The sequence below is a fragment of the Symsagittifera roscoffensis genome, chromosome 9 (genome assembly GCF_963678635.1).
Source record: "Symsagittifera roscoffensis chromosome 9, txSymRosc1.1, whole genome shotgun sequence".
In the NCBI taxonomy this organism is placed as follows: domain Eukaryota; kingdom Metazoa; phylum Xenacoelomorpha; order Acoela; family Convolutidae; genus Symsagittifera; species Symsagittifera roscoffensis.
This window is the reverse complement of record NC_087070.1, coordinates 39625379-39649421: the sequence shown is the minus strand read 5'-3', so window position 1 is coordinate 39649421 and position 24043 is coordinate 39625379. Positions and strand designations below refer to the sequence as shown.

The 24043-nt window shown below is 35.6% G+C and overlaps 1 protein-coding gene across 1 annotated transcript; it reads right to left on the bottom strand.

The window, feature by feature from the left end:
- Window positions 1-16817: 16817 nt before the first annotated feature.
- LOC134854061 (ESF1 homolog) lies at window positions 16818-18744 on the bottom strand. Its single transcript, XM_063870133.1, has one exon. It carries the CDS (start codon window positions 18738-18740, stop codon window positions 17016-17018), a length of 1725 nt encoding a protein of 574 aa, XP_063726203.1. The 5' UTR covers window positions 18741-18744; the 3' UTR covers window positions 16818-17015.
- Between the last annotated feature and the right edge of the window lie 5299 nt (window positions 18745-24043).

Below are 24043 nucleotides of genomic sequence, written 5' to 3'. Positions count from 1 at the left end.
TTCCTTTTAATTTACTTCCAGTCAAAAAAAATGTTTCCATCAATTTTTTCTCCTTTTAAGTCGGTCTTCCTGTTACACATGCTAAGTGTAGGTGTTGGTACACTATAGGATAATTCGTCTGAGAAATTGCGCTTTCAAGTTTGCCTGTTTTTAATGAGCACGCATGAGTGCTCACAAATGCAGCTGTGATATAATGGTTTTAGCGATTGATTTTTAATCAGAGGTTCGGGTATGTTCTTAATAAGGTGCTTGATGATTTTTGTGGGTGTGTTCCAATGTATCTTTAAAGAGCAGCTAAAGCTTTCCTGTTTTTATCTAGTGTTTTTGTTATTATTAGCCCGTCAATGGTATTTCACACATTGTAACCTTGAGGTCCAAATGACATTCTCTACTATGCGACGTAAAAAGACTTACTGAGCTCCTTGTAGATGAAAATTCGAGCGATCTACTAGTAGAAAAAGTCGACTAATTATCTTATATAGTTAACCAAAGCAACAATGCATAATGTATGGCGCGCGATTAGTCAAAGGGGTGAAAAACATTGGCATAGGACTGAAGTTTGACTTCAAGAGGAGAGTTGGGTGCCTCAAGCAGATTTTAAAAAGAATGGGCGAGAGGACAGAACCTTGGGAAACGCATGTACCTACGATCCTGTATGAAGACAAAGGGCCCTTATATTGCAGTTTTCTTTTTCTACCATTCAAGGTTTTCAGGCCATTTAGTCAAACTATATGGTACAGTGGTGCCAGGGGTGATGTTCAGTAAAATGCGATGGCAGACCATATCCAAGGCTAATGATAAAAACAACGTAGCCAGTACAGTTTTGTAGGCGGTTGTTAAAACGTTGTTAAAAAGTTCAAGGCGTGATAATGCCATAGTGGCGGAAGGAATGGGACTAAAGTCGTGTAGATAGTCAATTTGAGGAAGATTCTTTGCAATAGTGGGATTAAGAAACACAAGTTGTGGCACTTTTCATCAAAATTTTCCTATCTCGTAATGAAAAACATTTGCGAGTCTGTATGTTCACTGGAGAGTGGAATAAAAACAGTTAAAAGATGAAATATGCCTTCTTTTGGAACAAACTTAAGGTCTCTTTCCCTAAAGAAATCAACGCGACCTAAATAAGGATCTTCACAACATTGACTGAAACTTGATGAAAATTTGGATTTTTTTTGTAAAACTAGAAGCCTAAATTTTTGGGTACCTGAGATTCTCAGAGTGAACTCGCAACTATAAAAATATTTTAAAACACAGGTAATTTTCTTATAGAATCTACAATAATCTATGAGAACAATTGATAATCTGATTCGAAACTGAATAATGTGAAATGAAGCTGGTTGTTCCATTAGTAACACTTTCGTGAAAGGCGGCAGGGTTGAAAATGGTTTATCAATGGAAAAATCTGATTTTTTTGTCTGCCCGAGGAAAATAGGTCAATAGTCTCTGCCCGCTTTTTGTCTTCCCACTCCGTACGGCCTTGGAAAAGTTCTACTCCCAGACACTGTTGACCTATTTTTTGTCTTTGTCATTGAAAACGACTCTGCCAATTCGGGGATCAATCTGTCATTTCAATTGAACTCCTAGTCTCATACTTCAGAGAGAATAAGTAAATGGTTAAAAAGGTTAAAATTCGAAAACTTTTAAGTCCGCGGCAGTTTTTATACAAAATTTAGGGAAGATCATACATTCAGTTCCTTCGATTCATCCGTATTTTAAAAATTGGCAGGTTCACCTGGGAGAAAATAGAAGGCGAATAGAAACTTCCAAAAGGCCGGAAAGCGGGGGGGGGGGGGGGTAAAGTACAAGGAGCAGGGGAAGCACACAAGGGAGAAGCTGAATTATTCATTATTACCACTATGGTCAACACTGGCAGGCTGACTTACGAGAGAAAAACAATGAGAAAATTTTGCCAAACATCAAAAAAACTCAATCCGATACATTTTCACAATACTTTTTTATCATTATGATTTGTTTCCAAGTGAAGTAATTATAAGAACGGAATGACAAATTAAGAATTTTGTTACAAAAACGACAATTGAGAGAGCGCCATGAGACTAGATTGAGCCAGTTTTAGGCGTCTAACAGCGGGAATCAGAAACGGTTTTTGGATACCCATGTAGATAGGGAAAATACTTGAAATGAGACCTCAACTAGCCCAAAAAAGAAGAAAAAAAGTCTTAACGTTTCGGAGTTATAGTTTTCAAGGGTTTACCAGAGCCAAAAACTTCCAAATGAATGTTGTCGTCCAAAACACGGAAGGAGGCAAATTTAGGTCAATTGTGAATGAACTACAAACAGCTTGAATATACTTATCTAACAATTGCAAGTTGGAGCTTTTTAGTTATCGTTTATTAAGTTTTTTCATCATTTCTGTAAATTCAGGGAACAAAAAAGCAAAAAAACAAAAAATCAAAAAATCTTTTAGTTGAAATCTTTTGTTGCTTTTCATTAGAAATGACTTTTGTAAGTTTTTGGGTTGGCATTCAACCCGTATAACTTTGCGCAAAAATTTCAGCAGTTCGTAAGTATGTATTTCTTTATTATAGGAAAAACAATTTATGTTGTTGTCTTATGTGTTTGATTGATTCAAATCTCATTTTGTAACTTACAGTTTTTATAAGACGTTTCAGCAGCATTTCTAGGTGTTTGAACTTTGAAAATCAGTTTTGTTAAATTGCAAAAATGGCTGAACAAAAATTTTATGGGCCGAAAGAAGCTGATTTTGGTAAAAGTTTTTGCAGTTTACGAAAAGACCACTGGCTTTTTTTCTGGAGGAGTTATCTGGTTTTTGAAGTTCAATTTTTTAAACCTACAACTCTTCCAAAATATTCGACAGTTTTAATTTTTCAACTTTTTTCGCCTTTTATTCTTAAATCAGTAGAAAGTTTAACAGCTGAGTTTTTATCTAAGCCACAGTTTGAGTTTTTTGTGTGTAAAGTGTTGGTTTTTTTTGCTAAACACAGTTACTTTTGCTCACAACTTTTTAATAGTCTGATTTTAGACTAATTTTTGAAGAGATTGTTTTTTTGAGTGCATCATCAATACAGGGTCAAAGTTACTACTTTGCTGTAAACTGTTTTTTTTCTATATCATTCATATGTAAGATCAATAGAAGTGGGCCCAATAAGGATCCCATTGGGACACCAAAATTTATTTCCTCGTTTTTTGATCTTTCTCCAAAAAAAATACAATTAAATTTTTCTCTTTGCTGACTACGGTTCAAAAATTTGAAAACAGGAACCCTAAGCTTTTATGACTAGCCTTTTTTCAGCAAAAAAAGTCAACTCTGCCAAAAACAAATTTGAGGTCTATGAATTTGCACTGGATTAAAATAGAGTGATTATTCCAGTTAAACTTCAATTCCTCTATCAGCGATGCAATAACTTCAATAGCGCCACGTTTTGAAACTTTAAATGATTTCGATTGAGTACAATACATTCTTTGAAACAGTCGTTCAGCTTTTTGAAGATCAGATTCTCAAAAAAAAACTTGCCATAATGGTAATGCACACAATAGTTCAAAATTAGTAAGATCTTGTGTTTTTTTTCTTTGTGCATTGGAATTACTTTTACCTTTTTAGGTTATTCGAAAACTATGCGATCAAAACAATTTTGCACAAGCGTTGTCAACAAATCAGAAAGTACATGCAGAAGTACATTTTCAGAAAAAAAATTCCGTGTTAGTCAAAACTACTTCTCGGTTTCAAATTCTCAAATCAGTTTTGATTTTTTTCTTGTGTTTTTGGGTTTCGAATAAAAAACTTGATTGAGTGCGAAACTTTCCTTCGCTTGGCCGCAAAATTTTTTACAACGAGGTTTTTGCCAATATTGAAAACATACTCATTAAAATGGTTTATTTTTATATTAACGTCTTTCTTTGGGTCATCCTTTTTTCATCTTAGGCTGTAAATTATTTGCAGTTTTTGAACAATTTTTCACTGTGAATGTTAGCTTTCTTTTTTCGCTGCATTTGGTATTTTGATTGCATTTGATATTTTTTGCGCATATCGGATGCAGCCAGCGAGATTTTTTTGGCCGCGTTTTTTGTTTCGTCAATACAAAATTTCTTAGATACTGAGATAAATTAACATTACGACGATGCATTTAATGCTGATTTATGACTTCATTGCTGATATATATGCATTTTTATATCGCTGGTATGGCCTATCCAGCTTGTGCACTTACCGTAACTAAACGGAAGGGCCCCTTTTGTAATTTAGTTTTTTTTTAAGTTCATCGTAATTAATTAGGCTCACTAAAAGGTTTTTACAGCAATTTTTTTGAGTCATTTGTCTCTGCCCAAGTGTTCTCTGCTCAGATACCGTTTCATGACTGCTAAAATTTTTGCTTCTCCTACGGCTAGCAAGGATTTTGCAATCGGGAAATAGACTTTTGTTCCCGTAAAAAGCTTCTTCAGGAGATTTCGTGTTTAATGAAGAGATATATGATTGTTAGATTTATCGATGAAACGTCCTAATCTGTCCCTCAGATCTTCAACTACTTTTTGGATTCCAATTAATACCATGGTTTTGTGATATGCTTTTGAATGAGATTTTTTGATTCTGTATTATTGTTCAGATATAGTGTCACAGGGTGATAATCCCTTACTGATTTTCGAAGTAATTCATTTTGACTGTTTGATTGCAGAAAATGAGATTGAAACTTGATTCCTTTTTACAACTTTCTCTGGTAGCTTGCTGGCTGTTGGCAACGTTTTATTCAAAAGTAACTAACACTTTCATGAGTTCTTTTTTCTCCTGTTTTCGTTCATTGTAATAAAATTGAAAACACAAACTACAGGTTTTGACTTGGGGTCAAAACTCAAACTAATTAATTGTTTATGAAGCTTTCTAAAGTTTGCGAGCTAGCTGCGCTGGGTGATATAGACAAACCAAAATATGAGGTTTATGTAAAAGTTTTGTAAAGTTCGATTGCTCAGTATTTGAAGAATAATTTCATTCAACTTTTTGAGTACTTTAAAGTTGATTTTTTCTCTGACATACATGTCTACTCCAACTCATCTTTCTTTTTTCTCGAATATTCATCTCAAGGTTGACTGAAGTAGATTAAACTTAATAGGCTTATTAAATTATTTTCCTTCGATCAAGTTTCAATAATACATGTCGCATTTGGCATTGAATTGTGGTTGCAGATATTTCGGAAGTGATTTTACTTTCTGGAGAAAAAACTAGCTGCTTAAATATATACTTCCTTGCCCCTTAAGAGTCTTTTTTAATCCTTTCTGATAATTAATTCAGAACACCGGCCGATAAATTTTCCTATTTCTACGGGAATAAAAAATATAACTAAGCTTGTAGAAACTACAAAAATATAACTAAGCTGAGTGACTAATGATTTTTCTGCTTTCTACCGGCTTTTCACATTTACAGAAAATAATAATTATTATGAAACAAACACTAGTTTTTTGCTGTTTCCTCGTTGATATACAGTAATTGTTCACCGGTGTTTATTTAATTTATTAAATTGAAAAAAAAACATTATTTGATCAAAATTTACTCTCCGTAATCTCAGAGCTGTTAAAATTCTGTCAAATAATTGATGAGTTTCCACAGAAAAATCGCACCCAAAAGTCGTTTTGAGGGACGCCTGCTCTGACCTATTGGTTGCTTAATTACAAAGCAGTCAGAGCTGCTTGCCGAATCACAAGCAGGACCGTCATAGGACTTCCCAATACACTAATTGAGCACTAATTTAAAGTAGGTTTTTTCGGTGCTACTTTGGATCAGTTCAAATCAAATACAGAAAAAAATTGAGAGAAGTCAAAAAATTTATTTTGAACACAGAAGTGATATTGAACTTCGCACTATTTGCGATACAAAAAAAAGAGCTTCGAAAACCGAAAAACAATTTATTACAAATAAAAATTATTATTAGTTATTTAAATGCATCCTGCCAAGTTTAAAGTTTTTCGATATAATTTTTGCCTGAAAGAATTTTTTAACGTCTAAACTATATCGTATATTGCAATGCTCCAGAATTTTTTAATTTTTGCAGCTTGAATTCATTGCTTTTTTTGCCAAATTTGAAGTTAGCAACCCAACATTTGGATGCTGTCAGGCTCACCCTACTGAACACCTGAATCTTTTTACTTAATGAGATGCGAAGATTCTTGTAGTTTTTTTGAAAAGTTTCATAAGACATGGGTTTAAAACACCACAAAAATGGAAAGTCCCAACCCTGCAATTTGGGATTGTCAGAGTGCTCTCAGGGGTTGAAAATTTCGCCTCTAATTATAACTGCTCAAAACTTTGTAGTTTTTGAGACATGACGTTTTTTGTGATTTTTTTTTTCAAAAAAAAATCCGAAAATTTAATTTTTTTTTCAAAAATTGAAAATCCTAACCCTGTAGTTGGGTACTATGAGAGTTTTCTCAAGAGTTGCAAATCTTGCGTTTAAATGAAACTGCTCATTTTTTCCGAGCTGTGAGTTTTTTCTTTGTTATTTCACAATTGTTCCAAAGAACAGTTATGAAAATCTTTGCAAAAAAGTACCGATCTCTATAGTGAGGCTCTATCAGTGTAATTTCAGGGGTTGCGAACTTTGCCTCTAAGTATGATAGCTCGCGTCTTTTTAATTTTCGAGATTTGACGCTATTGTGTCATTTTTTTCAAAATTTTGATTTAATTTTTTTTTTCAAAATTTGAAAGTCTTAACCCTGTAGTTAGGGACTGTCAGAGTACTCTCAGGGGTGGTAAGTCTTGCTCCCAAATATGACTGCTCAATTCTTTGTAGTTTTCGAGATTTTTGTAGTTTTCCGAAAATTTAACCGGATTTTTCTCCAAAATTTGAAATTTTGAACCCTGTAGATGGGTTTTGTTAGAGTACTCTCAGGGGTTGCAAATCTGGCCTCTTAATATGGCTGCTCAAATTTTTGCAGTGATCGAGATATGACATTTTTTTCTGATTTTTTTTCAACAAATTTGCAGAAAACCTAAAAAAATTTAAATTTTGAAAATTCTGTAGTTGGGGCTGTCTCTCAGATTACTCTTAGGGGTGCCGAAACTTGTGTTTCTAATATGACTGCTCAAGTCCTTGTACTTATTGAGATAAGACGTTTATTGTGGTTTTTTTCAGGAAATTTGAATTCATTTTTTTTTCTTCAAAACTTGAAAAGTTTACCCCTTTGATTAGGGACTGTCAGAGTACGTTCAAGAGTTGCCTCCAGTCTTGCCTCCAAATATTATTGCTCATTTCGAGACATGACGTGTTTTAACAAATTTAAATTTCGAAAAAATTTTCAATATGAATTTCTCAACGCTGTAGTTGGGTACTGTGAGACAACTCTCAGGATTTGCAAATCTTGCGTTCAAATGCGACTGCGCAATTGCTTTTAGTTTTCGAGTTTCTTCAAAACATTATGACATATAAAAAGAACAAGCTTAGCCATTGATTTGGAACGTTTTGAAATATAAATTACTTCTACTCACTTTGAGATATAAAAAATCAGAAATCAAACATAAAAAACTAATGCAAAAAAATGTCTAATAGAAAAATCCATAAAACTTTTAATTTTTCTACAGAAAACTTTAGCGAAAATGCAATTGTTCAAACTTCAGTCATCCAAAGAACAAAAATTTTCACCGGAAGAAAAACTAGTACCCAATTGTAGTACCCTTGCTAATCGCAAGGATGAAAATTAAAACCAGCGACAGCTTCAAGATTTATTTTCGAGCAACTCGAAATTACTGCACAGAATTGTTATAAACTCTTTTTACTGACGTAGCTGGCATCGGTCACTCTCTTCGGCGGTGTTTTTGTGGTATAATTATTCTAAGGTGGCCTGGAGGACAAAAATGGGTTTTTTATTCTTCGTAAAATAACAAGCAAGTAAAGCACACTTGTTAAAAATAGCACTTTGAAAAGCAACCAGCTCATTGCAGACATGCTCAGTTTATCAAAAACGTCTTCAAAAGTCAGTTGGCAAATCAAGTATACATGAAATGCTAAATTCAAGAAACAGTTCCTGTAACGAGAACTTTGCACAGCTCGTCATATATTACTCAAGGTGTAAAATTTCAGTTCCTCGTTGAACTGTAGAAGTAGACGCTTTCAGCGCATAAATTTGGGCAACATTAAGTCTTTTTATTGGGGAAGAAGCTTTCTGAGCAGCTGCTCCCTCTCACGCAAAATGAACATATTTACTTAATTTTTTTCGACATATTTCACGGAGAACTCATGAATATTAGATTTTGCCACATCATCGAATAGAAAATACAAAGCAGCCGAGAACGCGCTTATTTTTAAAACTAATGTTACTTAATTTTAAGGCAAAATTTAGATTTACAGATGTTGAATTGGAATGCGAACAAAGCAACACATAGGGATCGGAGTGAGTTTATATAAACAACTTTTGAAAATTTGCAAAAAAGTTTAAAATTCTTCGTTTCATTTTTTAAGTTGAAATTTGAACAGAATTCGTTAAAAAAGCAAGCGCAGCATTGCCAGCTAGAAGGTAAAAAATAACAAAAATCAGAAAAGCTGTCAAGAAACCCAACAAACAGCATGGAAAAAGTGTGTTTACCGAGTTTTAAAAAATTTGAAATTGATTATGAACCAAGGTACCACCAGAATCACAGATGAGTCCTGTGAAACAGGTTTTTTTTGAAGTAATTAAAAGTGTGGTACCCGATTGCAATACGCTTGTTTATCGGAAGTGTGATAAATAACAAGAATATGTCAAAAACACTTGGATCTACGATGAAATCGCTCGTCACAAAAAACCCTTAAGGTAGCAACTAAGCCGACAAAACGAAAGTAGTCAAACAAAATTCAGACAAAGTTTTTCCCGGATTTTCTTTTCAGCTTTCACTTCACTAGCAACTTTTCAAACAAACAATGTAACTTGCGTATGCGGAAAAAGTCTAGGTACCGATTACAAGACACTTGGTAATCGGTACCTAGACTTTTTCCTCATGCACAAGCTACTTTCCAAATCAAATTGAAGTTTAAGTTGCTTTATTTGTGAACCTTAGAAACTTTGAGACTCCTTCCTAGTCGGCCTAGACGAACCGCAGTTGTCTCTGCTTTCTAAGATCTGGAGTTTGAGTCCCGGTTGGATACTCGCAAAAAAGTTTTTTGACACTTTTTCTCAAAATCAATCTATTATTAGTTATTTAAATGCATCCTGCCAAGTTTAAAGTTTTTCGATATAATTTTTGCCTGAAAGAATTTTTTAACGTCTAAACTATATCGTATATTGCAATGCTCCAGAATTTTTTAATTTTTGCAGCTTGAATTCATTGCTTTTTTTGCCAAATTTGAAGTTAGCAACCCAACATTTGGATGCTGTCAGGCTCACCCTACTGAACACCTGAATCTTTTTACTTAATGAGATGCGAAGATTCTTGTAGTTTTTTTGAAAAGTTTCATAAGACATGGGTTTAAAACACCACAAAAATGGAAAGTCCCAACCCTGCAATTTGGGATTGTCAGAGTGCTCTCAGGGGTTGAAAATTTCGCCTCTAATTATAACTGCTCAAAACTTTGTAGTTTTTGAGACATGACGTTTTTTGTGATTTTTTTTTTCAAAAAAAAATCCGAAAATTTAATTTTTTTTTTCAAAAATTGAAAATCCTAACCCTGTAGTTGGGTACTATGAGAGTTTTCTCAAGAGTTGCAAATCTTGCGTTTAAATGAAACTGCTCATTTTTTCCGAGCTGTGAGTTTTTTCTTTGTTATTTCACAATTGTTCCAAAGAACAGTTATGAAAATCTTTGCAAAAAAGTACCGATCTCTATAGTGAGGCTCTATCAGTGTAATTTCAGGGGTTGCGAACTTTGCCTCTAAGTATGATAGCTCGCGTCTTTTTAATTTTCGAGATTTGACGCTATTGTGTCATTTTTTTCAAAATTTTGATTTAATTTTTTTTTTCAAAATTTGAAAGTCTTAACCCTGTAGTTAGGGACTGTCAGAGTACTCTCAGGGGTGGTAAGTCTTGCTCCCAAATATGACTGCTCAATTCTTTGTAGTTTTCGAGATTTTTGTAGTTTTCCGAAAATTTAACCGGATTTTTCTCCAAAATTTGAAATTTTGAACCCTGTAGATGGGTTTTGTTAGAGTACTCTCAGGGGTTGCAAATCTGGCCTCTTAATATGGCTGCTCAAATTTTTGTAGTGATCGAGATATGACATTTTTTTCTGATTTTTTCAACAAATTTGCAGAAAACCTAAAAAAATTTAAATTTTGAAAATTCTGTAGTTGGGGCTGTCTCTCAGATTACTCTTAGGGGTGCCGAAACTTGTGTTTCTAATATGACTGCTCAAGTCCTTGTACTTATCGAGATAAGACGTTTATTGTGGTTTTTTCAGGAAATTTGAATTCATTTTTTTAATTCAAAACTTGAAAAGTTTACCCCTTTGATTAGGGACTGTCAGAGTACGTTCAAGAGTTGCCTCCAGTCTTGCCTCCAAATATGATTGCTCATTTCGAGACATGACGTGTTTTAACAAATTTAAATTTCGAAAAAAATTTCAATATGAATTTCTCAACGCTGTAGTTGGGTACTGTGAGACAACTCTCAGGATTTGCAAATCTTGCGTTCAAATGCGACTGCGCAATTGCTTTCAGTTTTCGAGTTTCTTCAAAACATTATGGTTTTTTTAAAAGTTTGTTGTAACAAAACTTGATTTAAAAAATACTTTACAAAATTTAAATTTCAATTTACCAACTTCGTAACCGGGTGCTGTCAGAGAACACTTAAATGTTTCAGATCTTCTTTCGAATTTATGGGATTTGTATTTGTTGACAAAAGTACGTAGCACCAGATGTCCGTTACACATTAGTTAAATTTTTAAATGCGGGCTTCACTATCTCGCCTTGTTTGCGTTTTTTGCAACGTATCACTTTTGCATCCTAAACGAAAGTTTTTTTTGCATTTAAGTTATATCGTATATTGCAATGGTTAAGATTTTTGCCCAAATTCTTTCAGTGTACGAGATAAGATGATTTTGGATATTTATTAAACATTTTCAAAAACTCAAATAAAAATTAAAACACAAAAGTTGAAATTCCTCCTTGTAGCTGGGGGTTGTCATAGTGCTCTCAAGAATTGTGAACCTTGCCTCTATGTTTAATTGCTCAAATTCTTTCAGTTATCGAGATAAGACGTGTTTTATGATTTCTTTTCATTTTACAGAAATCTTAGATTGTAGAAAAAAACTAGAAGAGTTTTTTTTCACTTATTTAGAAATGTAGAGTTTGAAAAGTTTTTCAATGTGAATTTCCCAACTCTGTAGTTAGGTACTGTGAGACTACTCTCCGGAGTTGCAAATCTTGCGACCAAAGGTGTCTGCTCGAATGCTTTAAGTTATCGAGATGTAACGTTTATATCTTTTTTTTAACTGTTCAAAAACCTGGCTAAAAATGTCACAAGAAATGAAGTTCCCATCTCTACAGTGAGGTTTTTTCAGTGTACTTTCAAGAGTTGCAAAAATTGTCTCCAGGTATGACTGCTCATAGTTTTTGAGATATCACGCTTTCTTTGACTTTCCAAAAATTTTTAGAATTCTTAAATTTAAAATTATCTCAAAGTTTGAGTTTCCCAAACCTGTAATTGCGTCCGCAAATTATTCCACAAAAATTGATAGTTTTTGAGATATGACATTTTTTATGGTAATTTTAGAAAGTATAAATTTGTTGTTTCTCAAAATTTGAAAATCATAACGTTGTATTAGGATACTGTTAGAGTACTCTCAGGAACTGCAGCGTCCAAATGCGATTGCAGAAGTGCTTGCGTCCAAATGCAATTGCTCAAGTGCTTTTAATTTCCGAGATGTGACATTTTTATCACTCTAAATTTTTTCAGAAATTTAAGATACAATGAGTAGTCAAAGTTTCGAAACACCGAAGGTGCGTTACGCGCTGGTAATTTTTATCGCCAGCAATCTTTTAAAGAAAAACACACCAGGGAAGTCAGATAAGAGCGCTTAAAAATGTCTCTTTTAAAGAAAAACACACCAGGGAAGTCAGATAAGAGCGCTTAAAAATGTCTCCAGGAGCAAAAATTGTCTCCAGGTATGACTGCTCATAGTTTTTGAGATATCACGCTTTCTTTGACTTTCCAAAAATTTTTAGAATTCTTAAATTTAAAATTATCTCAAAGTTTGAGTTTCCCAAACCTGTAATTGCGTGATGACAGAGTGCTCTCAAAGATTGCGACTCATAATCAAACTTAACTGCTCAATTTCTTGCAGTTGTCGGGAAAAGTGTTTATTGAATTCTTTTTAATTTTTCAGAAAACTTAGATTTAAGAAAATCAACAGAAATGAAACTCCCAAATTGATGTTAGAATACTCTCAGAAACTTCAACTTGCTAATCTTGCGTTCAAGTGCGATTGCTCAAATGCTCTAAGTTTTTCGGATGTACTATTTATTATATCTTTTTTGAAATTGTGGTTGCAATTTTTGCCTCCAAATATGACTGCTCAATTTATTGTAGTTTTCGAGATGACGTTTTTGTGATTTTTTCAAAAAAATACTCATAAAACTTGAAATCAAAAGCATTTCACAATTTGAGTTTTCCAACCGTTTAGTTGCGTGATTTCAGAGTATTCTCATGAATTGCGAATCTTGCGTCCGAAAATGATTCCACAAAAATTGATAGTTTTTGAGATATGACATTTTTTATGGTAATTTTAGAAAGTATAAATTTGTTGTTTCTCAAAATTTGAAAATCATAACGTTGTATTAGGATACTGTTAGAGTACTCTCAGGAACTGCAGCGTCCAAATGCGATTGCAGAAGTGCTTGCGTCCAAATGCGATTGCTCAAGTGCTTTTAATTTCCGAGATGTGACATTTTTATCACTCTAAATTTTTTCAGAAATTTAAGATACAATGAGTAGTCAAAGTTTCGAAACACCGAAGGTGCGTTACGCGCTGGTAATTTTTATCGCCAGCAATCTTTTAAAGAAAAACACACCAGGGAAGTCAGATAAGAGCGCTTAAAAATGCAAAACCGATTTATCCAGATCAAAATTCCTCGTCAAATTAAACAGGGATTAAAATTTTAAAATATTTATAATACAAACGGACATCACTTATTGCGTTTAATTTACGCAGTAAAAATGGTAAAAAAAACTGTTTGTGCCGAAAAAAAGAAAGCACCGAAAGGCACAGAAAACAGTGTAGCCGAATAATATTAGCTTAAACTTCACCGTAGGGAAGCACATGCTATCGTTTAACTTTTTTTTCTAATAAAAACCCTTAAACAGTGTTGATTTTAACTATCAAGACATCACGAAAAATGGAAACTTTGATTGCATTTTTTTCAAAATTGATAGACATTATTCAAGTATTCAAGCATAGAACCTTACCAGAATTGATATTGTGCAAAACACTTGACAAATTCAGACCCAAAACTTGACTATAACGTTTCGGCTCTTTCTACTCATCAAAAGCCTAAAAAAGTGTAGGAGGAATGTTATCTTCTCAGCTTTATATTATAGCCAAAAAAAGTAATTTTTACTTCATGAACTTTAAGTTTCTTTTTTTAAACGCAATTTTAGATAATTTCGCAACTTTTTGGAGACCATGACCCTCAAAAAAATTTTTGAGCTACAAAAGAGGATTACATTGTTATCAACAACTGGCCAGGTAGTTGAAGCGTTATATTCAACACGGTCACTTACGATATAACACATAAATAAAAGAAACTTACAAAGTTAGAAAAGAAAAATGTTGGAAACTACATCTACCGAAACTTTCGTATTGCTGCAGTGGAACAAAATTTATGAAGCATAAAAACGTCGAAAACTTTTGAGCAGACACTAGTTGAGCAAAAAAGAACTTATAATTTAAAAAAAAAAGCGGCTGAAAGCAGTCAAAATACTAGCCATCAAGAAGTTCGATCATCATCTGCTATTAAATTGCAAAACAATGCAGCAAAGACACCAAATGAGCTCTTATTTGCTAGTTAAACCAAAAAAATTGGATTTGTGATATAACACTGCGCTCGCTAGTCTTAATAAATATGAAGAACAAATCCTGCTCATAAAAATCATAGCATAACAAAACTACTATTATGAAAAAGCTGCCCGGTTGCTGTACAAGTAGCACAGAATATTGAGCATTCAAAAGAAAAATTTCTTCTTCGAAGTGCGTGGTGCAATTACAGAACTATACAAATACCTAGAAAAATAGTCAATTAGACATAACCGACAAAATTTGTCAAAAAACATAGCCAACAGACAGTTGCAAAAAAGTCAATGAACGCAAAAAAAATCAACTTCAGAAATTCCTAGAAAAATAGATGATCTTAAAACTCTTTGAAAATTAGTAAGAGATACTTTAAAAACTTAGTTCATTTACTTATTTGATTTTATTCATCTACTTTATTCGTTTAAAAACTTCATTTTTTGGTTTGTCATAGTAGTTCAGACTCTTGAATAGGTCGCAATGTTTTTTTTAGGGAAAACGTTATTAGTTCAGGCTGACTCGAAACAATTTTCTTGCGATTTTACTTTCGATTTTCTTCCCAGGCATAATCTTAACCGCCAGGCTAACTGTATAGGAGACACTAAGAATAATGAATTCTGTATGAACCAAGATACCATAGTCCAGATGAGTCCTCTGAACAAAATAAATTAATGGGCGAAAATGTCTTGTACTAGATTGCAATACCCTTGCCTATCGCAAGGGTAATAACGAACGCTACCTGATTGCTTAAATCGCCCGAAATTGAACTATAACTGAAGAACATTAAAACCAATTTTTATTGACACTAGGAAAATTTTTGAAATTTGTTGAATGTCATTCGAATCACGACTTATAAGGCTGTAATATGATATAAAGTCTGAAAATTATTTGTGGTACCTGATTTTGAGCGGAAAAAAACTTGAAACCAAAAAAACTAAAACAACAAAAAAACGACTACAAAGTTCTTCCTCATTTTCAATCAATAGAACATTAAGGTACTTTCTAATATCAGCCAATTTGTCATCATATCAGGTATTTGCATTTTCATCAAATAAGCAAGTACGTGATATGCTAATTTTCTTGGCGCAGCAACCCATTATTTTTATGTCGGTAGAAAAGGAATTTCGACTGATTTTACAAAAAAACTTTTTGTGTTGGCGGCAACATCCAACACAGAGGCAAAGCTGCAGCTTCGCAAACACGAGCAAGAAAGCGGCAAAAGTTCTGGTTATAATTTGCAATTACTGCATGTATTTTATAATCAGTCTGTAAGTAATAATTTGGAATGTAATAAGCTAGAGGCAGCCCCATTAACGTTGCATGGGGTCTTATGCACAAAACGGCCCAAAATGAAAATTTTCATATATTGCACAGAAATTTATGCAATCGAATCTGATTGGCTAAAATTAGCCGATCAAATTCAACCAACATGGTCAGGCAATTCAATCAACACTTCCAGCAGATAAAATTATTAGCCTAAAATACCAAAATGTTAAACTTGGTCTAATAATAAAAATTATTATTTTCAAGACAAGTTTTTCAAAAGAGAAAAATTCAAAACGAGAAAACTTTTTTTAAATATGGCTTCAGCAGATATCTGCTTCAAATTTTAAATGAAATGCTTGACCATGTTGCTTGCATTTGATTGGCTAATTAACCAATCAGATTGAACCACATTGACTTAAGATCAAGATACAGAAATACTTATTTTGGGCTGTTTAGTGCATAATATCCGTTGCATGTATTACATTAGATTGTATTAAATCAAATTGCGAATAAATTATGCATTTCAAAAATCTCGCAAAGTAAATCAATTTGGAAATTTTTGAAAAAGGATTTAAATTATTACTAGCAAGTTTTTCTCCAGTAATCAATCAGCTCGCAAAAAATAGTTGCTGTTCTGATCCAGCTATAAAACCTCGAAATCTCAAGCTGAGCCAGATCCTAAATCGGTTTGAAAACTTTACGTATCAAAGAACGAATCAGTTCTCGAAAAAATGAAACTTACTCTGAGCAAGCTACGAAACCTTAAATAATTCAAGTTAATTTCGTGAATCGAATCGGAGTCCAAAAAGTTTTTCTAAGCAAGCTGTTCAAGCTATCAAACTTCAAAATTTCAAGTAATTTCATGGAGCGAAATGGTTGGCAAAAACACGCACGTTTTACTGAAGCAAGTTATTGAAGCTATAAACAATTGAAATATTTCGAGTTGTTTAGATCAAAACATTTTAGGAAAATTTAGATTTTTCTAGCGCGCTAATGGAGCGAGCTAATAAAGCGAATCAGTTCGAAAAAAACCAAAATTCACTTAATCAAGTTATTGTAGCTATAAAAAAATTGATATATTTACAAGTTATTTATTAGAAGGAAACGTTTTGCGAAAACAAGTTTTTCTGCGCGAGCTAATCCTGCGCGAGAAAAAATTCAAGCGCTTCGTAGACCGAATCGTTTCACCAAAAGTTAAACTTTTCTAAGCAAGCTATGGAACTTTGAACTTTTTCAAGTTATTGTGTAGACCGAATCAGTTCGCGAAAAGTTTAGGTTTTTCTAAGCAACCTTTTAAAGCTATGAAACTTTGAAATATTTCAACTTAGTTCATAGACTGAATCAGTTCGTGAAACAATTAAATTCTTCTAAGCAAGTTTTTTCAGCTAGAATATTTGAAATAATTCAAGTTATCTATAAACCGAATCAGTTTGCGAAAAGCTTAAAGTTTTTTATGCAAGCTATTCAAGCGATGAAGCTTTGAAATTTTTCAAGTTATTTCATGGACGAAATCGGTTTTCGAATCGATTTTTTTTTCAGCATATAGGTTAGAAAAAAAAATTGCATCGTACTATCGCACTACACTACGCTCGTGTAATCAATTACACCTGATGCAACATAAGCAGTCAAAGAGCTATAATTTAAAAATTCTGTTTTAAAAAACAAAATTGAATTGTTTTAGTTCTCTCTGTTTTCAACGGTAAGCTGTTGTCTGCCGATCATCAATCAAACCCTTCTTTGCTTCCAACTCTGGGGTCACTTTTCTTGACCATTGTTTCAAAACTGATACTGGATCAGTGCAGCTAACTCCGTGCATTCATTTTCTTCTTTTATCCGTAGCAACTTTCTGAGCTTTGCTTTTGTTTTTCAAAGACTGGATAAGGGAAGAAAGCTTATGCTTTGCAGGCTGATCATTTTCTGTCGTCGTAGCCTCACTTCCAATTGGAGTTTTGTTTCGCTCGGTTTCGTAGTTTTCGCGAGACTTATTTCCTCGACATTCGGCCCGCTTAGAGACGATCTCTTTCATGGCTGCAGTAGCTTTGAATTTTGGATCTGAAGGATCAATAGCAAACTCAGCATTTTCAAACAAGGCTTGAAACCTACAATCTGCAGTGTCGATGCGAAACGAGTCAACTTCTTTGTTTCTTCTCTTCCTACTTTTTTCGGACATTTTTTCCACTTTAACGATTTTGTTGTAGTCGAAATGTTTGTGATCTGTGTCTTCGACGTCAGCAAGTAAAAGCTGCAAATCATTTTGTGTATTTCTTCTTTCTGACACTACATTATCGCCATCGTCATCAGAGTTTGCTGCTTCTTCGAAGCCATCCGATTCTTCTTCAATTTCCTCTGACTCCGATTGATCACTTCTCGACTTTGATTCTGTTTTCAACTTTTGTACTTCCTCTGCGCTCAACTGGATTGTAACTGACTTCTCGTGTTTGCTTCCTTGTACAACCTTTTCGACTCTGTTTTCAGCTACATCTTCGCCTAATAATAGAGCTCGCTTTTTTGCTAAACTACCGTGTGCATTTTGTTCATCCGTTTCCTCTTCACTGCTACTAGAAGCGAGAAACGCATTGTAGTCATCGAGTTCCTCATCTTTGATTACTTTCTTGTTAAGCACTTCTTTACGCTTTCTGTCATCCCCATCCCAGGTCATCTCGGCTTTCTGATGCGACATTGATTTATTAGTGTACAAATTAGGAGCATATTTTGCCAAATCGGCCCCTGGATAAAACTCATCTTTCAGTTTATTATCATCCAAATTTTCAGAATCAGGAACAAATCTCAAATCAACAAACGTCGCAGATGACTCAAACTCAAGTCCGTCGCAAGCTTCATAAAGCTGTGCAGCTGTATCAGAGTCTGAGCAAGATATTATAGCAAAAAAATATCGAAGTCTTTGCGCTTGATAAAGACGAATCTTTTCGGCAGCGTTTTTTTCATCTGAAATTTCATTACTATGCTCAGAGGGTTCGGTAACTTTAAGTGATATTGGTCCTTCAATTGCTTCTTCCGCTAATTTCTCTTTACCAAAATCAGATATGTACACTTTGACGCTTTTAATTTTCCCACCAAGCGATAAAAAAGACTGAAGCATCATGAAAATATCCTGAGCACTCAAATGATCCGCGTCGAAATTACACAAGGCTAGGGTTGATGATAAAGCATCGGAACTAGATGCTTTAGCAACATTTTCATCGTTAAAGTTCCAATTATGAAGTAGGTTGTTTACATTTTGCGCGTCAGCCTCGTTTTCGCTTTCAGACTCAGACGATTCACTGCTTGATTCTTCTAATCCAATCCCCCGTGCAGGATCATAGACACCTGGAACCACTCTGCGAAACTCTGCCGGAATTTGTTGCTCACTATCATGTCCATCTTCGATTTTGAGCTGTACAATATCGCGCCTTTTAAAATCCTCGTGATCAACTATTTTCGAAAACCTTTCATCGATTTCAATTTTCTCTTCTGGGTTCTTTTGCGTCTTTGAACGAAACCTAGGATCCCGTTTTAAAGCTTGAAACTTATCTGATTCCATTATTTGTCTAAAAAGAAAAATGTCTTTACTTATAGCCTAAAAAGAAAACATTCAGACCACCCATAAAAATAACTTTACAAGCAAAGGCGAAGCGAGTTTCTCACCAAATGTGATACAAAACCAAACGATTATACAAAACAGTACAACCGGTAACAAGACAGAAAATAGTCGGAAAACGACAGAGAAAAACATAAACGAGGCCTCTTAACGTTACATCAGGACACGATAAGGTGCCTACCAGAAGAAGATTGTGGGAACGGGATGTCCAGTGGGACATTCGAGATTGCACCGAACCGTCCCGTGCAACGGAAATTGGCAGGCAACGACGTTAGTAGTAGTAGTAGTAGAAGACTTTAATTGTATAAAAACAATATGAGAGAATAAAAAAACAAAACTTAAAACCAGTCATTGTTCAGAAAGAAATGTTTGAGACGGCGCTTGAATGAAATTTGCGAATCAAATAAACTGATGTCGGTCTTCTCATGGAGTTTATTTGCACTTCTGACCACTCTATTGAAAAACCATTGGTCGTAAGATGCCCGATATGTTTTATTTACGTTGAAAACTGGTTTTTCGGAGCTCCGCAAGCTGTACCTTGAGTAATATCTTAGTGACACAAAATTCCACACTTGAATATCTTGCTTTCCTGATAACAAAGCGTTGAAAAATGTAAGGTCAAGATACTCTAAATAAAGACTTATTGGCATCAAGAAACATTTTTGCAGTCTTTCGCTGTAGGAACCGACTGTAATCCACTTTGTAACTCTTGATAACAAGGTGTCCATGCTTTTCAGCTCAGTTCGACTAGGATACCATATCGGGGAGAGGTAGCAGAGAGAAGATAAAATATAAGCCTTAATAACTTGAACCTTTGTGGCTAATGGCGTACTGAAAGGTATAACACGTCTAAGAGAATAGAAAATATTGTAGCAGCTTTTTATTTTGGCAGTGATATGTGACTTCCAATTCAATGTGTTGTCGACTATGAGTCCCAGGTCTTTGACTGTGGTGCTGTCCGGAACAATATGATCTCCAAGTTTCAGAAAGTGGGGAGTTAGTAAAGTGTGCTTGTTAGCAAAATGAGCAAATACGGTTTTCTTCGTATTGAAAGTCATCCCATTTTTGGCTGCCCATTCAACACACCGGTCAACATCAGCTTGTAGTAATCTCAGGGAATGAGCTCTTGACTTACTATCATCAGCGAATAAAAACATGATAGAATTAAAACACTGCTACGGCATATCATTAATAAAAATTACGAATAATAGAGGGCCAATAATCGACCCCTGTGGCACACCACTCAGTACATGTAAAAAGCCAGAGAGGACACCATTAATTTTGACACATTGTCGACGGTGCTTCAAATATGAAGACAACAGACGCAAGAGGTTCCCTCCCACGCCAAAGTTTCGAAGTTTTTGTAATAGTACATGATGAGGAACTTTATCAAATGCCTTGCAAAAGTCTAAATACACGGCAAACGATTCGGAGTTTTCATCCAATGATTTATGGATGTCATGGAGATAGAGTAAAAGTTGTGATTGACAAGAGCGTTTACGCGTAAAGCCAATTTGTCTATGTGTCAGTCTGTCAGCAACAAAGGAATAGAGTTTATTATATAGAACGCGTTCAAAAATAAGAGAAAGTTAAGATAAAATACTGATCGGGCGATAACAGCTAATATCCATCTGTGCCAGTCGGTCATGTCTGGAGGTTTGACCTTGAGAAACACGTAATTTTGGAGTGAAGTTTTAATTTTAAAAATTTCAAATGGAGCCTGTCATGCTCAGTTTTCTCGAACCAACTGAAAACAAAAAGTGAAAAATCAGAACGACAGTTAACAATTGCGGGAAACTACTCAAGAAAAAGGCAGGAAATTGCTATTCGCAATTTCTCGATACGAAATAATAAGAGAGTAGAGCTGTCTTATCCCGAAAACAGGAGAATATAACACAGACTTGAGAAAGGACGATTATTCGAACGGAACAGAGTGAACATTCAATGGAAGAGAGGACAACTCGAGTGTCCCGATGGTTCATACAGAAACTTCGATTCTTGAGACAAAACTTACTTCTGTTGTTAAAACTAATTAGCATCAAACTTATTTAGTTATATTATTTAATCCTCGAGCTACTTATCTTTTAATTACTCCTCAAACTCAAGTGGGCAACTAGGGGGACAAAAACACGAGCAAAAAAGAATACAAAAAGGAACAAATTCATAAAACGAAAAAAGACAGTGACTTTGATACCAAGTTAGTTGGATCAAACCTTTGTATTAATTAAATAGTATACACATACTGTTTTATAAGACCGATCGTTTCGATCAATCTAGCAATTTAAACCAGTGAATTCAGTAAGGTGCCCGAGTGGGGGGCGTTGTTAAGGGTTTTCAGATAGATTGCGACCCAACCGGACCACTAGGAGACTTGACTGGAAAGGGTGACCAGTCGAGTGGGAAAGTGGTTCACAAGGATCGAACCGGACCACTAGGAGACTTGACTGGAAAGGGTGACCAGTCGAGTGGGAAAGTGGTTCACAAGGATCGAAACGGACCACTAGGAGACTTGATTGGAAGAGGTGACCAGTCGAGCGGGAAAGTGGTTCTGCTGTCAAGTGCAGAACAGAGACAACCAGCACAGGACCACTACAAGAGGACGCACAGGGGTTTTCTCAAGTCGAACAACGGGTATCGTTAGAATCCACATTACATTATAGGAAATAAGTGTAAAATTGGATAAGCGGAGTCCCATTGTTTTGAGGCAGTTTTTACTCAAGCAGGCCTGGAAACAGGTCTACGGTTTTCTCTCGAGAGGTTTAGCACCCGGCGCTTAAGGGATTTTTCGGCTTAAGAGGGGGGCTAAAGAGGGGGGAGGTTAGAAGGGGGGCTGGTTAGGTTAGAGGTTGGCGGTTGTAAATTGTAAAAAGGGGGGAAATTAGAGTAACTAATTAATCGACATCGTTGATTTAGTTACATTAGCCATCAACACGCGTTGGTAATAATAGGTGGATATTCAAAATTTAACTCGAGTTAAGATTGGTACGCTGGTTGGATTGGTAGGGGGGAACGGATATAGACAGTTTTTGTGATACCCCATTAGATCGCTAGTGGGGGGAGGAAAACGCGTGGCAGTTAGGTACCAGACATTTTTTTTCGACAGAAGGTCGACATTTGTCTCCTTTGAGTTTTAGGTGGGTTGATTTCTCTGTTTAATTTTTTTTTCTTGTTTAAAATTTTTTTTTTATTTATTGTTGCATTTTGGTGAGGATTTGCGATTGGTTTTTATACGAACAGGTGATCACAAGATACCTGCGCACAGGTTTTGGTTTCAAGTTGCTTGGAACATAGAAAAAGAGGTAATTCAAAAAAGGGGTCAGCATTTGGCCATCAAGAGAGGGTTTTTGGGAAAATTTTCACAAGAGCTTGAGTGGTGGTACAAGGTACAGTGAATCAAGAAGTCCCTACAACGAAGAAGAAAGAGATCCGATATCCAGACACTCAGTGACGAGTCTTGGGACAGTACCGAAGAAGTCTTGGGACATTGCAGTCTGGGGACAGTCTTGGGGCAACACAGTCTTGGGACAGTGCAGCCTTGGGGCAGTCTTGGACCAGAGCAGTCTTGGTATGAAACAGTCTTGGGCCATTGGTCTTGGGACATTAGTCTTGGGACGTTGGTCTTGGGCCATTAGTCTTGGGACATTAGTCTTGGGACGTTGGTCTTGGGCCATTGGTCTTGGGACATTAGTCTTGGGACGTTGGTCTTGGGCCATTAGTCTTGGGACATTAGTCTTGGGACGTTGGTCTTGGGCCATTGGTCTTGGGACATTAGTCTTGGGACGTTGGTCTTGGGCCATTGGTCTTGGGACATTAGTCTTGGGACGTTGGTCTTGGGACATTAGTCTTGGGACGTTAGTCTTGGGACGTTGGTCTTGGGACGTTAGTCTTGGGACGTTGGTCCTGGGACATTAGTCTTGGGACGTTGGTCCTGGGACATTAGTCTTGGGACGTTAGTCTTGGGACATTGGTCTTGGGACATGACATTAGTCTTGGGACGTTAGTCTTGGGACATTGGTCTTGGGACATGACATTAGTCTTGGGACGTTGGTCTTGGGACGTTGGTCTTGGGACGTTAGTCTTGGGACATTAGTCTTGGGACGTTGGTCTTGGGACGTTAGTCTTGGGACGTTGGTCTAGGGACGTTGGTCTTGGGACATTGGTCTGAGGAAACCAACAAGAAGTACTGGGACAACACTGAATAGTCTTGGGACGGTAGAGAGAAAGTCTTGGAACAGTATTAGGAAGGGGGTACTACAAAAGTACTAAGTTAGGTTGAAGTAACCAATTATAACAACACATTCCCTATCCTAACCTAACACATAAAATTTTTCAAGAGTTTAAGAAAAATTGTTTTTAGCGAATTGTCAATTTCTTTTTACTTAGAGTTTTAACCTTAGAGTAGAAATTTTGTAGATAATAATACTGTAAATAATAATACTTGTAAATAATGAGGCGGAGCAGGGTACCGGTAGCTGAAAAAAGATCTACCGAAGCAAAGACAAAGTATAATTCGTCGCTACGCAAAACAACATCAATGGGTCCGAAGATAACAAAGAAGAGCTTTTCAGTTAATATGGTCAGCACAAGGAGTACAACGGAGAACAGAGCAAAAGAGGGCACGGAAGGGGAACGAGTAGAACCCATCATCGAGATTGATCTAGAGACACCTGATCAAAGTGTGGATGAAACAAGGAAAATGGCGACGGAGTCAACTCCAATGCCCAATGCAGAAGAACCAAACCCGAAACCCATAGAGTTCTCACCAATAGACAATGAAGAAACGGTGAAAGAAGACTCTCAAGTAAAAAAGACATCTTTTACAGAAAAGTTGGCGATGATGGTCGGAATAAAAACGAAAGAAAACATGACTGAAGAACCAAAAGCTGAAAGAGCACGAACATTTGGGACAGTGAGCACGAAGACGACAGAAGCCAATCCAAGAGAGGAACAAACTAAAGCAGAAGCTACGGCCAAAGACAGACCGACGGCTGACCATGAAGAGGCTACTCTTGAGCTAGGTGACTTGATGGCAAAACTTAATCAGATCGACAAAAAACTGAAGCACAGCGAAGAGGACAGAGAGGTGATAAGAAAAGAATTAAGATACAACAAACACGAGTATCTGGATAGTTATTTTAACCTGGCTAAGGCAACAGATGAGAGACTCAAGGAGATGTCAGATAAGGTAGAAGCCACCAATGAAGAACGAGATAGGGACATCAAAAAAGATATGCAACAGTTGAAAA